This window comes from Stegastes partitus, unplaced genomic scaffold (genome assembly GCF_000690725.1).
Source record: "Stegastes partitus isolate 25-593 unplaced genomic scaffold, Stegastes_partitus-1.0.2 Scaffold273, whole genome shotgun sequence".
Taxonomy (NCBI): Eukaryota; Metazoa; Chordata; class Actinopteri; family Pomacentridae; genus Stegastes; species Stegastes partitus.
Genome location: NW_007578004.1, coordinates 200,895 through 217,796, shown reverse-complemented (window position 1 = coordinate 217,796; position 16,902 = coordinate 200,895). Strand labels below are relative to the sequence as shown.

Sequence of the window (16,902 nt, the reverse complement as noted above, 5' to 3'; positions counted from 1 at the left end):
GGCAGAAATCTAGCAATGCCTTTTCATTATGGTAAACCAAGCTGATCCATAAAAGCCTGCGCATGGACGTAGATATAAGTAGTGGTTGACATTACCTATGGAAATAAATGCAGCGGGATATATTTTATCACCTGTTCTTGGTTTGGCTTCCACTGTGGAGGAATTTCTACAGCTTGCTCATGAGGCTTAAAATTTAGGACCAGGGCTTAGAAGACATCCTCTGGTGCTGCCCTATCGCTGCCCTGTCAAAAGCATGACTTTCCTAAACAAAGACAAGGCCCCTTTCACCCCACAAATTCCTTGACAACTGCTGCAAGCTTCCTGCTGGCATTTGATATGCTCCATTTCGTTCCCATGACCAAGTTCCAGTCATGCTGAGGCTTTCGCCAAGCAGTTGAAGGCTTGTCTCGCTGACACTCCGACGCTTTTTCTGCACTCTGATGTGAAACTTCTCTTATTCTCTTAACCAGTGAGAGTGTCACAGTGAGTCAAATATGATTTAAACTCAGGTTTGCTTTCTATGTCTCCAAGTGCGCAGTGAAGGCAGTGTGTCTTCCTGCAATTACAAGGGAAGACAATGAGGAGCCACTGTGGGACATCATGTGTAATTAGTTTTTACCTTCAGCGGTTAGGATGGAGGCTTTTCTTGGAGTTTTGGTTGCTTCTATTCGAGTTCACATAAAGCCCTATGAAATCTCTGCAGTCATCTAAGTATATAAGGACTGCAGTGATAGTGAGCTGGTTAAGGTCAAACACAAAGAAGCCCTATGATCAGAAAATGAAAAATTCCTTCCTTCTCAGAGCTTCACTTTCACTTAGTAAGGCCATATTTATCCATTCAGTGTTGGAATCTGAACCAATGACCTTGTCATCAAAACCGCACTTGTCTTGACTTATGCCTTGACAGTGATCGTCCACTGGCATCCCATCTATATGAAACCAGACGCAGCCCCCCTTCCCCTCTCTTTGTCTCCTCAGCGCTGGGGTAAACTCACCAAGCTGACTCTGTTTTTCCCAGCATGTGGTTGCCAGGTTGGACAGTTCCCGGTATTTCTCCGCCAGTTGGAGTTTGCCGTTATTAAGGCGGGGTCGTCGAGCAAGGCTCTCCTCAGCCAGGCTCCGGTTGGAGGTCAGCAGCGTCTCCCTGTCCACTTGAAGGTCCTGGAACTGAGCATAGAAAACCCAAAGTAAAGTCAAATTAACTATCTTTTTTCTCTTTAACAGCATAACGAAGCCTCACAGACTCACGTGACGACCATCTATCATGCATGTGGACCAGCTGTGCAGCTCTGTGTATGTTGTTGCATTAAATTATTCACAGAAAATTATATATTCCTGTAATATTCATGCTGATTAGGGAGAGACTTTCATTTGCACACCCTCCTGCAAATGGGAAAATTTATTTGCAACTGTTTAGATAATCATTCTCTACCCCCAGCCTCTGAAATGTGAAAAATTCAACATTTTGTCACTGTGAAAATGTGTGTCCCTGGATTTGCTTAGAGATCGAACATTTAAAGATGTCACCTTGAGCGCTGAGCAACTGTGATGGACATTTTTATAGAGAAAACAATTAACTAAGAAAATAACACAGATTCTTATCTGGATTTCGATTTTATCCAACACCATCAGGGAGGCATCTAATTTGTGTCAGGTTTATCCTGCGGCACGCCAACAACCCCTAATATGCAGCCAGAGCAGGTGTGGGTAGTGTACATGTGAGAGGCTGATTTGATTGGGGCTTTTTTCTTTTTATTGCACTTTGTATAAAAGGTATTGACCAATAAAGACCATTCATGGCATTTTTTATGAATATATTGCCACTCTACTCTTTTCTTTTTTTGGAGGTAATTGTTTAATGCATTTCAAAATCTGTTGAATAAAAAACTATTGTGACAAAGCATGTGTGTTGCAAGGCTGTAGTTGGTTTGCTGATCGCTGTGTTACCTAGCATTCTGCATTCAGTGACTGTGTTCATGCTGGTGAGCATTCAGAGCGCATTTTTGCTTGAGAGACCAGGTCCTGTGAAAGCTCATTTTCTCTGCAGTTACAGTGAAACTTATAATGGCGTCTTGCATTAAATCACTGAAAGGTGAGTCCTGGTGGTCCTTGTGCTCCATACAGCACAATGCAGAGTTAGAGCCACCACAGCTGCAAGAGTTCATGCAGCAGAATTACTGAAGTGAGGTGGTTCTCTATGTACTTCAAAGCCACTAGGAACTGCCCGATACAATCACTGTTGTACGCAGACTGCCTTATCTTCCACTGCTGGCAAATGGAAACTGCACAGAATGCAGAATCACCTGGAGTTAACCGACCTGCTCAGGGGCACCTCAACAGTATCTGCTGAAGGCGGGGGGGGGATGAGTAATATCGCCTCTCACATCCCATTAAACCCAGCACTGGCATTTGCACAGGTCACCATCCACAGTGAAGCTGAACTTTGACTTCAACAGAACCCGAACAGATGACAAGACGATAGACTCTCTGACACAAGCTGCCCACACCTCTTCCTCTAGAGCAGCCTGTGAGTGACAAAAACATCAAGTCGTTTTACTTCCAAATGAAGAAAACTGCACTGTAAATGTCAGTTTGCATATTAGATAGATAACTAACCAGCTGGCTGTGGCACACTGTCAGCGTCTGTCAGTTGTAATATTGGTCTTTAACACTACTGCTCACAAACAGGGATGGGAATAATTAGAATTTTAATGATACTGCATCATAGCATTCATATTTACACCAAATGTACTCTTATCAGCACAATACAATGTAAAACTAGGCACACCAGTGCTTAATGAGACATACATTTACTGCGGCATACTGCAAACTGAGACAGAAACAGAAACAGAGAATGGAGCATGTGAGGTGTGAGATCAGTGGCTTTACAAAAGCTTTGACAGATATTTCCTACAAAAAAGGGAAAACATCAGATGTAGATGCATTTGAAAATGTGCGACATTTAGGAACAGACACTTTGACAGAATGAAGATGTTAATTTAAGCCCTAAAGATTTAAGATTTATATTTTCTAAAGCCTTTAACTGTGGAGCTGTTCTTGAAACCAGCGTTACCTTGACTCGAGGTCAGTTCATCGTATTACTCATTGCATTGGATCTGCTTGCCAACACAAGTTAGCCAAAGGGGAGCTGGCTGGCAAGTGGAAAATCTACAATAATGTGGCGCATTGTCTCATTAAGGGTGACATGTCACCTCTGTTTCACACAGCTGTGTTAGTAACTGTTTCACATGCACTCTCATTAGCTGCTTTTTATTTGTTCTGCTACAGTTTCAGCCCTCTTCACAGAGCATTTCAACCTGTCCACGATACACACTCCACAGGACGAAAACAGAACCAAAGGAGGGCATCACCTTCATTCGACAGCTACCTGCAGGCAAAAAGATAATATAACAGGAAGCAGGCGCAAAAAAAAAAAAAAGATTTACCTACAAAATACAAAATGAGTGACTTCCAAAAAGTGATAGCTGCACAAACAGCTGCAGGAGCTTATTAGTGTTATAATCTGACCAGTTAAGAACTGGTTTCAATTTAAAACCGGTCTGTGGTTAAAAAAAAAACAACAACAAAAAACCCACGAACAAAACACGGTCTGTGTTTGCCTTTTAAGCTACAATTATCAGACAGTCTGACTAATACTTGATGATGACACACTTTCTAAATAAATGGGGTCATTGTTTATTAACTGACCTCCAATGTATTTTAGAAAGTAGTTATAATCCCTCTAAAACAAAGCTTGACTCCACACTACCACATGCTCTGCTACATGTGCTGCAGACAGTGCTGAGAGTATTGCAAACGTTGGAGTAGGAGCTGCTCTGCTGCACAAACAACGTCATGACACTGTTTCTAATTACGTCAAGCATCTGTTTTTTATATTATGTTTGGTAAAAAGAAAGTGTTAATAGACCAATATCTTTCAGTTGGGCTCCAAATATTAGCACAAGTTTGTCAAATTTGTCCCTGTCGGGACTGAAAAAGCCTGTCATGTCTTAAATCAAACACAGTCTAACAGACATCCAGAGGTTTAGCAATAAAAACTGGCATTTATCTGGTATTTCCCAAGAGGCATTTTTTCTTGCTTTCAAAAACAGGAAAATAATAAATGTATAAAGTTGTCTCATATATTACAGGAGATGTGCGCTTGGATTTTTTCTCTTCAATCGCTTCCTTGTACAATCTTATGCAATTTCAATCTTAGCCAGGAAGAAAGGAAAGTACAGAGAGGTATTGACTGAAAACAAATACACTGAATGCAACATAAAAAGAAGAATAAAAACTGTAGATAGTAATTATCGTAAAAAAAAAATTTTTAAAAAAAGGTGACAATTCTGTAACATCCTGTCGAATGCAGTCGCCATGCTGTTGAGGGATTGAGACACTGAGGAAAGGGTGTGGAGTGTCACGCTGTCACTAGACCATAAGAAAACCATGAATTATTAAGTGGATGCCACTCCCTTTAAGTCTCACCAAACAATACAGTCACAGCATTAATGATTGGAAACACTGACACAAAGCCACCTCATGAGCTTGACAAAAATCTGAACCCCGCTTTACTATTCCACCAGTCTCAGCATTCCTGCGATTCTGCCCAGCCGGATACTTTTCGTGCTCAATTGCTCTCTTTCAACAGTCAGTCACTTTGGGCCTAAAGGCCATTTCATTGAGTCCAGAGTTGTACGGTGCATCTGTCTCACATTTTACGGGTCATCAAAAGGATGTGGAGTCCCAAGTTTAGAGGAATTTGCAGAATGTGCCCTGGAGTTAATAGACGGCCCGTCTAAGTGTAGAAAAAGACACCACAGATCTGCTGTTTACTCTGAGGAAAAAAAAAAAGATAGCAGAGTTCGTTTTGGACTTGCAGCCCAATCGTCTGTCCCGTTTTCCTTAAACAGGATTCAAAACGGACGCTCCATTTCCTGCCTCGGCTAGTCCGCCCCGTTTATCCAACAACTGCTGCAGTCTTTAGGGAAAGGAGTGTTTTCTGTATTTTGATGCACGGGCTGCAAAGCAAGGCTGACAGTGTTTACCAGCCCTGACAAATGACACTTGGGGAGCACTTAGGAACCGGGAGTACTGCAGACGAGGTGCAGTGCTGTTGTTTTCTGCGGTTCAACATGTCTGGCCGCATGAAATGGACTAAATAGGTCTTGCTCTCTTATCTTAAATGAGGCTCAGGCTGAATGAGGCTTCTGCAGTCTGAAGCCATCAATTTAACAGTCAGTCAGATTAAATTGACAGCCTGAAAGTCTTTTCCATGAAAGGGAATTCTTCATGTAACACCAAGTATGAGCTACGCTGCCAGAAATGAAGGACTGTGCTGCAAGTCTCCAGTGGAAAGCCAGTCAACTTTCTCCACCATTTCAGAACACCTTAAAAGGGTCGACGATCAATATTTAACAATAATAATGGATAAAACAACACTGTGCCTTCGCAAAATAATGTCGATCAAAATTCCGATCTAACACATGAAAACAAACCTATGAATGTGACCGAGCATTCAATGTACACTTACAGTACTTGAAATTTTTGATATTTCTGGGATTAGTTGGCATAATCAATAACGCTGCTGCTGAAAATGCATCAACATCAATGTCTGAAACCAACATACAGTTTTTAAACCTTTAATTTTTTGCGGATAGCGGCAGGCGAATATTCGGATCTCAAAATTGCTATGCGGACACCACCACAACCACCAAATATTCCCATATTCGGGTCAGCCCTACTGTGTCGGTCGATACACTGCATTTGCCCTCCTCCTTGGTTGCTGCCATGCTTCTCTCTTCATGTGCATTAGACCAGATGAAAACAACGGCGCTGCGCATTTCAATCAAATGTTATTGCGATATGTCAATTTCATATCATCTCCTAACATTACACTGGTATTACCGTGCACGGTATGATTTGGCCCAGCCATGTTACAAAGCATGGGAGTGCTTTGAACTACCACAGAACAAAAAGGTGGTTTACACACTTTGCAGAGCTTCATTTGCACAACAACAGCAGCAGCAGCAGCTCGATTCACAAACACCTGGAAAGAAATTGCACGGCTGCTGTTCACTGTGGAGGCATTTTACATCCATTTGCATCTCTCCTGCTCTCTGTGCTCACAGACACTGTATTTTCAGCCTAACTCATAATGAGGCTCTTCTCATGTACAGATTTGCCTGTTTCTGTTGTCAGACACCAGAAGAACTATGAAGTAGTGACTGAAACGCAGCCATGAAGACGTCATCTTACCCACCAGTCATTTCCACACTGCAGCTCTGCACTGCTAAACCACAGAGTTTATTACTGCAACGTCGTCTGACAAACTTGCCATACAGGAGTAAAAGATTGCAGCCATATTGTGAATTCGGCTCACAGAATTCTGAGCTATTAACAAAGAAAAAACAATTACACAATGAGGAGATAAATAGTTGCTTTAGCTGCTCTGTCCTTGTAAAATATCCATCAAGTCTGTGTTGCACTTTGGTTAAGGAACAAACTGACTTTTTTATTTTGTTAAAGGGTTTAATGGAAACTTGGATTTCTTTTGAAGCTGCACTACTGATTCAAATAAAAACCCTCTTTTTCAAATGTATTTTTACCATATTAGATTTTCAATTTAAACTTCGCAGTTTTGCACTCAAAGACGTAAACCTTTGTTTGCATTTCGCATTGTGCTACTTAAGTGTTTCCTCTACATTTATTTAGAAGTGGCGGGCCGCCATTCCTAAATACTAGCCACTGCTCCTTCAAATTTCTTTTTTTTTTCTTTAATTGTCGCAAATACACCACCACCGCATGTCTCCACCTTCACAGCAGAGTCCTGCACTGGGTCGGGTACTTGTGAGTACTAAGCTAAACTACGGATAACTATCTTGCTCAGTATTTCCTCTTTGGGGGATTAATACGACGTTAATTACTGGCGAATACTAAGCTAAACTACAGATAACTATCTTGCTCAATATCTACTCTTTGTGGGGTTAATACTGTATTAATTACTGGCAAGTACTAAGGTAAACTACAAATAACTATCTTGCTCAGTATCTACTCTTTGGGGCCTTCATACAACGTTAATTACTCGCGAGAGTGTGAAGTTACGTCCAGCACCAGGCTCCAGGTCAGAGAGTCAGAGGAGGGTCGTCTTGGAGAATAGGGCAGAGACTTAACGGAGAAGAAAAGCTAGACTTATTAGCTTAAGGAAACTCAGAATAGATTTTACAAGTTAAATAGACATTCGCAAAATATTGATGTCCAGCTAACGTTACGTAACATATCTTAAGTTAATTGGGCCCAGTGTCACTAACGTGAGTAAACTAATTGATAGCATTAAGCTAACATCCACACCATGATGTAACTGCTGACTGCATCTTCAGATGAGCTTGTTTAAATATTGATATGAGAAAGACACCTGATGGAGATGATGCTATTCAGGTATCATTAGCCTTTTACTGACCCATAAATGATGATGGTCAGGTAAAAAATAGTGTTCACACTTGTAATCAGATGTGATGTGAGTGTAAAAGATCTAACGTTAATGTTTTATGCAATCGCATAAGACAAGCAACATTAGACGGGAGGAGCAGTGGACAGCAGCAGACATTAAAATATATCATCAGACACAAACTAGACACAATTTTTAAATTATTAGGGTGTAGGAAATTGAGAGAAAGTATTTCATTATTGTTTCTATTTGTAGGTGAAGACTCACTTGAGAAACAGGCTGCAGGGAATCAGCTTGCAGCATGTATGCTGCTGAGCCTCTTGGAGAATTTCCCAACAACAGAGCCTTAGAGCTCATCTATAAAAAAAACTCAGAAAAATGAATTGTTCTGAGCATGGGTGCAAACTTTGCCACTGATTCTACCAGCCCCATCAAGAAATTATTATTTATAGTTTTTATTTTTATTTATTTAATTTTATTGTTTTATTTATTTATTTATTTTACATTCAGCCTTTAAAAAGCCATTTTCAACTGGCCATTCAATAAATAGATTGTAAAAGTAAAATCTGCAGTCAAGTCAATTGTTTATGCCGCCACGGCTACAGAAAGCCTGCCCCCACTGCTGGAAAAAATCCTAGAGGAAACACTGTACTTACAGTTAAAATACATAAAATGAACTTAAATGAAATGATCGTTTTGCTGTTTTTGAGGAAAATTATTTGTTCATAAAATCTGCACAATAGTCAATACACTATTCAACACAACGAAGAACAGAATAGAATAGAATAGAATAGAATAGAATAGAATAGAATAGAATAAAATTTTATTGATCCCTTCGGTATTTATTATATTTACTCAGTGTTGCAAACACATTAATATCCAAACCCACCTGTTGGGTTTAAAGTACCGTCCCTACCCCTGGTTTTCACTTTGTTGTTGTTTTTTTTTCATTTATCCTGAATGACTTAGAATGGCAGCACATATGAAGTTGTTGAGGGGGTCACATGAGGTCTTTTCTCTGCTTCACTTTTACTGGTGATTTCTACCTGTAAGCTGTTTTCCCTCCAGAAAATTAGGGTTGGGTATTCAGCAATTAATCTCAGGATTTCAAAACAGCAGCATGTATTGCAGTCAGACTGGAAAAACCACTACCTGACATATAGCTTGTTGTACAACCAGATATAGCTGGGAATAAGAACACAACTGCACCAAGTTGGTTGCAGAATTCATGATTATGAATCATTATCTGTGATTAAACTCTTTGAATTACATAACAATCATCATTAAGATTGAGATTGACGAGCTGCACTGCTCCCACAGTTCCTATGGAAATGACAGCAGGCCAAGTGACAGCATATAGTTCATGTTTTGATATTTCGACGTGCATCATTGGGAGCAGCTCAGATGTCCTCTACAGACACAAGTTCTGCATTATTGGTTAACAACGGATAAATGGGAGCCAGGGGTGATACTCACTGAGATGTCCCCAGCTCTGAGTCACTGCGCTCGACTACCAGGGGAGGATTGTAGGACCTCTTGGCTCCATCGTCTCAATTCATTCACAGAGGCAGGTTTTAAATGTCAAATCCTTCGACCAGAACGGAGCAAAAGAAGTCTATGTTCCTAAGCTAAATCACAAGACGTCCACCTTTTGCCATCCTAATAATACTGATTTAACAAGATGACCTCACTGCGAAAGGTCCACTCCTGCAACAATGTGCAGAATATTTTAATTATTAAATTCCCTGGATGTTGGCTCAACTGCAGTGAGAACATGTATACACCAGGATGACTAATCCACACTGGTTATGTTTCACTGCACACACTGTTGTTATCACCCCACCCATAGCTGTGAAAAAGCCATGCAATTCTATAGCTGGCTGAATCCTGACAGAGTCTTTTCTGTTTGCGCAACCTGAAAGGAAAACCTCATCTAAATGGGGCCCATGAAAAAGTTTGGGAACCAGTTTTATCTGTTTTTCTCTTTCACTGTGAGTGTGTTATTCATATTGTGGGGATGTAAATCTATTAACACAGTCGCATTGTGTGGACAAAGAGCAAGTCCCCATAACGTAAATCATCAAACTGTAATATGCAGACTTGGTTTAAGGCTAAGGGTGAGGGTTAGGTAAGTAGTAGTTTTGGTCTGGGTTATGGTGAGTCTCCAGGAAATGAATGTAAGTGAGTGTAAGGTCCTCTGAATAGATGGAAACATGACTGTGTGTGTGGGGTGTGTGTTTGAATGCATGTGTGGGAATACCACAGAGAGGGATGTGGTGTCGCCTGACGCCAGGAAGGTCACCAATGTAGCCCTGAAACGTGCCTCTGACATGGAGAGTAGGTCGCATGTAATTCCCTTTGAAAATGTGGCGATTTAAATTCGCCGGGTGTATACGCAAAGCTGCTCAAATTAAAGAACACCACTTTGAGTGTTTTCAAAGTGGTCTAGACCACTCCTCAATTCGGCATTAATTTACGGTAGCAAGACGCAACGTATTTCGAAGAAAATACTATTTTATTTAGAACAAGCTAGTATTGCGCCGTAGACTGTCGCCTGAGCGAAGACGAGGACACGCAGTTATAAAAGTTAAAATTTTAATGAAATATGTGTTGTTGTGTATATTTAAGTAATGCCGAATTAAAAAGCGTGCCGTGAAATAGATTTTCCTCTCCAGTAATCCTCTGCTTGGTTTGCAGGACCTCGGCTGCATGACGCAACTAAACAATGGCAGATTTTTAAAAGGCAGTTCGGCGCAAGGACTCGAACCACATAACGGCGCGTTTGGGGGGCTTCAACACCACAATGTGATGCTTTCTGCACAATAGTACACCAAAATTATCACTTCTACTAAGCACACGCGTGAATTCTTCAGTGTTTCACGCCTGTTCAAGCAACTAATCATTCACAGCGAAAAATAAGAGAAGGGGGTTTGTGGAAATTGGAAATCCGACCGTTCGCCACGCAGACAATCGATGAGCCATGTACTGCGAGAGGATTTGCTTTACACACTGCACATGAAGAAGAGACGGCTCATTTTCAGCAACAACAAAAAGCAACGAAAACGCTTGTTAACTGAGGCAGGGAATAGAGCACGTTGAGTTAGCAAAGCGCCGAAACAGCGCAAATTCCTCACGGCACTTTGGTTCTGGGGGGGGGGGGGGGGGACGGAGGATACCTACCTTCTCATTGAGGCGAATGATTTGGTCCATTTTGTCGTCGTTTTGTAAAAGCTCCTGCAGCTCGCCGGTGCTCAGAGCCCTGTAGCCGTCCGGACAAGTGCTGGACTCCTTTAACTTGGACATTTTCAAATTGCGGCTAAAGATGGTTCGGAGACATAAAGTCCACACAGCGGTCACATCTCGCTCACAGTGGAATGCGTTGCGATCCGTGTCAAACTCGCAAACGTTACATTTTGCGCAACTTCCGGCCTTCAAAATAACACACACGTTTTTTTCCATTGCTTCTCTGAAGGTAGATTTTTATTGTCAGTTTCTCTGTATATATCCAGGACATACAGTGAAACCAAAAATATGTTTCTCTCTCACCTTGTATTAGTGCCATACATTAAATAAAAGGATCAAAATACAGATAGAAGAGAAGAGTTCTTTACTGTCACTGGGTTACTTGTATTGAGGAGTTGGGTGCAGTGAGGGGTTGGATGGGGGTGCGGGTGGAGGTGGAGCAATGGCTCTCACAGCCATGCGGGTAGAGGCTGTGCATGAGACGGTTTGTTTTAGTATTTATTGTCCGATATCTTTTACTAGAGGGTAGGGGGGAGAACAGAGGGTGAGTGGGGTCCTTTGCAATAAATGTGGCCTTCTTCTGAAGTCGGCTGGTGTAAATGTCTTCCAGGAGAGGTAGTGTGATCTTCGTCCGTGTTTAATTTATATGGCCTGATATAGGAAAATAAATAATTGGAACCAAAAGTGTTGTGAGAGACTGAGTTTCTGGTCCGATTAACATGTCAGAATCAAAGACACTGGTTTACAACCTGTAGAGGCTGAAAGTGGGACGTAGTCACTATATGCAGTGAATGTGTTTTAAATGACTGTAGTGTGTCTAAAAGGTCCAGTCACTGGTAAATCAGTACTCCTGGCAATAACTACACCATGAAGACAAAAAAGGAAAATCTAAGCAACTCAGTGAAAAGGTTATTGAAAAGCATGCGTAAGAGGATGGATACAAGAAAATTTCCAAGTCACTGACTATTCTTTGTAGTAAAGTTAAGAAATTATTGTTACATTAAGAAATGCAAGAAATATGGGACATGCATAAATCTGTTGAGAGCAGATAGTCCTCAAAAACACTGAGATTCATGAGGGAGGCCACCAAGACACCTATGACTCCCCTGAAGGAGTTACAAGCTTCAGCAGCTGAGATGGGAGAAACTGTACATACAACAACCTCTGTATGTTGCTCACCAGTCAAAGCTTTATGGAAGAGGGGCAAAGAAAAATACTTTTGAAAAAAAGCTCATATTAAATCTTAACTTGAGTTGAAGTTAGGAGACATGTGGGAGACTTTGAAGTCAGTTGGAAGAAATTCTTTGGTCTGATAAGACCTAAATTGACCTTTTTTCACCATCAGAACAGACGCTATAATGGACACCAAATGCTGCACATCATCACAAACACACAGTCCAGCATCACGATGTGACGCATGGCAGTGGCAGCATCATAATGTGAAGCATGGGGGTGGCAGCATCATGGTGTCGAGATGCTTCTCTGCAGCAGGCCTTGTAAAGGCTGAAGGTAAAATGAAGGTAGCAAAGTATAGGAAAAACCTGGAGTAAAACCAGAAGCAGTCTGCAGGAAAACTGTGAGTTGGGAGGATATTTGTTTTTCAGCTAGACAATGTCGTGAAGTATACAGCTAAACCTACACAAAAATAGTTTGTGGATGTTCTTGTGTGTTTTCCTACTTGTTTTTGAAAAAGTAAAATTTTCCAAGCATGGTCACTTGTGAGAAGGCAGATAAAGACAGATGATGTGTCCCTATTGTCTTGTTTCTGCCAATTTGTGATTTAATTTGTAATGCTGATATATTTCTATGACAGTGTTGTCAGTCTTAACAGTCGTTACAGGGCATGATTCATATTATAAAGTTCAGTGGTCCTGAATTTATTTGTCTAAGCAGTTTGAAAAGTCCCTTGACTAAAACAAAGTGACACCTCATTAACGTTTTGCCCGTCTGTTCCTTGATGGTTACAGAGCATCTGGAGAGAAACTGCAGTTAGTTATTCTCAGACAAAATAATCAGCAAGTAGCATTTAATGTGTACGGGGAGTAAAGTTTTGTAGTATTCTGCCTTTGAGGCTTTAACGTAAGTTCCAATAAAACTTTTAATACACAGTATGCGGTTTGATGCATTAGTACTTTGATAGAGAGACCCCCCCTTCAATGTTAAGAAAAGTATACTAAAGTATACAGTTAAAGCAAAATTGCAAGCATTCAAACAGGATATTATCATGAGCTGGACTGGATTAACCTGCAAAGGCACCCGGGGCAAAAACGGACCAGGGGGCCTCCTTCATTAACCCCCACTCCTTCTTTTCTCTCTCTCGCTTCATGCATTATGTACAATATTAATCTAATGGGAGAAAACGTGGCCTCGGGGTCTCTCTGTGTTCATCTGATTAGACTATTTAAGGAACATGCGCCACATGGGCTCGTCCAGCATCCGAGGACGTATCCTCCATGTGGCATGTGTGAAGGAGACCATGCTCTGGTAAGAAGAGCTGTTTACCAGAGTGAGGTTTTTTAACACGCACATGTACACTGAACTAACTAACTAACTAACTAACTAGCTAAATAAATAAATGAATATGATAAAATCAATAAGACCTGTAAAACCTGTAAAAACACCAGTGAATATCTGGAAAATAATTCTATTTCAGTTCATTTAAATACAGTAAAATTCTGTGGTTTTACAATCACACACACAAAAAAATTGCGTGCGGATATATTTTTAAGTAGATATTATTTCCAATTTTGGCCTATTTTTGTTTTTTTAATTAATTAGTTTGTTTGTTTTATTTCACAATATAAATTAATACTTTTTGGGGGGATATTGTAAAATATTATCTGCAATAATATCTAATAATTTAATGAAATATCTAATAATATCTTTCACTTGCATGAAAATAACACTCCATCCCTCCATTATTTATACACCGCTTAATCCTCACTAGGGTTGCAGGGGGGCTGGAGCCTATCCCAGCCCTGGACAGGTTGCCAGTCTATCGCAGGCTACATTTAGAGACAGACAACCAAGCACACTCACATTCACACCAACGGACAATTTAGAATCACCAGTTAACCTCAACATGTTTTTGGACTTGTGGGAGGAAGCCGGAGAACCCGGAGAGAACCCACGCTGCATGGGGAGAACATGCAAACTCCACACAGATTCCGGTGCCCCCACCGGGACGCGAACCGGCAACCTTCTTGCTGCAAGGCTGCGCCACCTTGCAGCCCTGTGTTCAAATTATTACTGATAAATATTGTTGAAAGATGTTTATTTTTACAGTGTAATGTTGAGAACAGAAGCTTGAAAATAATTGGAAACAAATGTGAAAAATATCATAAAACATATACAGAACTGTCCAATATTGTCCGGTGTTAACGTTCTCTTCAGGTGAAAACATCTATGTAAGCACAACCTACAAATAATAAATGTTTCAAAGCTGAACTTCAGTTCAGGGCCTCAAGATCTGGTAAATAAAGCAGAAATTACCTCAACACTGTGTTTAGACAGACGCGACCACTGCATGCAAAACTGCAGCCCCCTCATTCTTTTGCTCAATGCAACAGGTTCTTGCAAAACAAACTACAGGGTTACTTCCTAGAAAGTTGACTCAGATTTTGCATCAGTGGAATGGAAAGGCATCCAGAAAACCGTCAATGCCGTTAAACGTGTGTAAGCCCACATTCCTGGTAGATTATTGCTGTGCAACATAAACTAAATATTTCTACTGTTTACTGTTGGGTTCAGGTAATGTTGCTTCCTGGATTGTGTTTCCTTGTCTCCTTAGTGCCTGAAACAACAACACAGTCTCTGAGTCTTGCTTCAAGGTTGATGTTCTTAAACAAAGTTAATAAAATGACCCAAACTAACCTACAGGTCTGGAGGTCAGGACTGCTTTACCATTCAGTTTAAAATAAAACCTGAGCCACATATCTTGCAAAACATATATATCATGTTCCACTACTGGCATTTTATTTGTCTTTTCTAACTAGTGCACTGTGTTTTAAACTTTGCTGGTGTTTTATTCACTTAAAGTGAGTTAACGCCAAATTTTCCTTGCTGGAGGGCAATTCAATGTTTTTTATTGTTTGCAGAATCTTATTTTGCACAGTTCCTTCCTAACTTTTGAAATGTCTGTCTATTTATTGACACTAAAGTGTAGATACACAAAGTTTTATTTACTGTTTTGTTTCAATTCATACACATTTTGTGAGTTATTTCATTAATTTTTCACTTCACCAAATGAAAGGCTCTTAGTTTCCCGTTTGTAATGCTTCTGCCATATAATCATACAACAAATCTTATATGATGAAATCATAGTTTTAAATACTGTCTGATTTTGCCACTGGTTGAGCTGATATTTGTTTCTCTTAGTCGAAACTGTTGCGTTTTCTTTGTGTCAAGGTAAACCATTTAGCTCTAACCTAACTTCTGCTTAAGACTTTTCAAAATTAAAGGTCTCATGAAAACTAAAGATTTTTTTAATTGTAGATATTTAGAGCAGTAACATAGCTGTTAGAATGATGTCTATATGGATGGAATATTTATATAAAATATGATGTTTACATAAAATGTGTTTAATTACTGACCGGACTAGGACATTTAATAATTTAATAAAATAACAGCAACATTTTAATCAACTCTAGATAGTATTTATCTGCAGTACCTGTAAGCAAATATTGGCGACAGTAAGCAGAGGAATTGTGATGTAAAACACATTTCAGTAATTGTAAACTGTGTCTAAGTCCTACTTGTTGACTAATAATGTACATTAATAACCCCTTTAAAATATCAGTATATCGCATTTTTGTGTGTAAAGCAGTAATTAAATGTTTCTACGTTGTTTATAAATGCTAAATACTTCAACTTAATGACACAATTTTGATCATATAGTCGGTTTATTCTTCTAAGATGCTCAGCTGATAAGTCAGACCGGTGAAAGAGAAAGTTATGAATGCAAAAAATATTCTGCAATTTATCTGAAATTACTTTCATACATTCAAACTGTTTTATCAGAGTGTTTTTGCCAACATTTGTGCATTTTTTTGTGGGCCTGTATCATCTTTTTGTGCCGCCAAATCATTCCAAACCCCATTTATTTCTGTTAAACATCTCAGCACCAAGTGAGCAGTGACTGATGACTGACAAGATGTTATTATGTGGCCAGTATGAGGGATTATTAGCTGTATGTAGGTCACCGAGTGACTGGCTGAGAGCAAATGGTATCCAGAGAATGTTTTTTTGTAGATTATAGCTTCATCTGTTCCACAATCTAATATTTGGACTCTGAGGGCCCTGCAGCCACCAGGGGGCCTCCAAGACAACTGGGGATTGGAGTCACTCCAGTAATTATTTTTTTTTTTTTTTTTTAAAGGGAAGATCAAGTTCCGTTCAGGGCTTCGAAAACTTTAGGCAGTTTCTGTTTTATGTTGCTTCATTCTTCCGCTCCACTGCACATGGAAATATTGTACTTGTTGCACCACAATTAATCTGACAGCTGTAGTTGGCAGATATATTTTAGTTAAAGATGAAAAAGACACTATAAACAAACAGCTGTTGACTTGTGATCACTTGCAAAAAAGCCATTAATGTCACTTTTAGATCTCTAGATGGTTTTATCAGTTCCATCAAAGAGCAATTTCTTTCTAAACTTCTCATGTGGATTAATATCAATGAATGTTTGAGGCTCAAAGAGGTAAAGTTATGCAACTATTTTACAGAAAGCATACAAAATTGAGAAAAAATCTACATTTTTGAGCCCTCCTTAAATAATTGAGCTTGTATAGGCAGCAATAAGTGGGTTTGTTAATTGTTAATAAACCATTTAATGATTTATACATCAGTTATATTAATAGCAGTTAATTTTTTTTTAAAAATAGGCTTTTTTGGGTTCCCAGATTGCAGAAAAATCCTCCACAAGTATCACATTTGTTTTGCATTAGGGCACTCACTACCTGATCAGGAAAACCCGTCAAACATTGTTTACCTCGTGGAGAAGAGCTGCAGGGCATCTGGACTAAAAATCCATTTATAAACATCTTGTGAATATTTAGAACTGCAGACTTGATAGTTTACCTGTAAAAACGACACAGAAATGATTTATCAGCATTTTAATTTGCTGTTAAGTGACACTTTGAGTGTATTTTCTTCTTTCTTATGTCATTAATTAACTCAGGACCTCTCAGATTTATCTCATGACCTTTTGGAGG

At 39.8% G+C, this 16,902-nt stretch overlaps 1 protein-coding gene across 1 annotated transcript in view; it reads right to left on the bottom strand.

The window, feature by feature from the left end:
- The window catches only part of vps37d (VPS37D subunit of ESCRT-I), a 50,544-nt gene extending 39,744 nt beyond the window's left edge, over window positions 1–10,800 (bottom strand). The window contains exons 1-2 of the mRNA XM_008282465.1: window positions 10,628–10,800; window positions 996–1,167 (exon numbers count right to left, since the gene is read on the bottom strand). Coding sequence (XP_008280687.1) covers window positions 996–1,167; window positions 10,628–10,750 — 295 coding nt within the window. The 5' untranslated portion in view covers window positions 10,751–10,800. The remainder of the gene's footprint in view (window positions 1–995; window positions 1,168–10,627) is intronic.
- Between the last annotated feature and the right edge of the window lie 6,102 nt (window positions 10,801–16,902).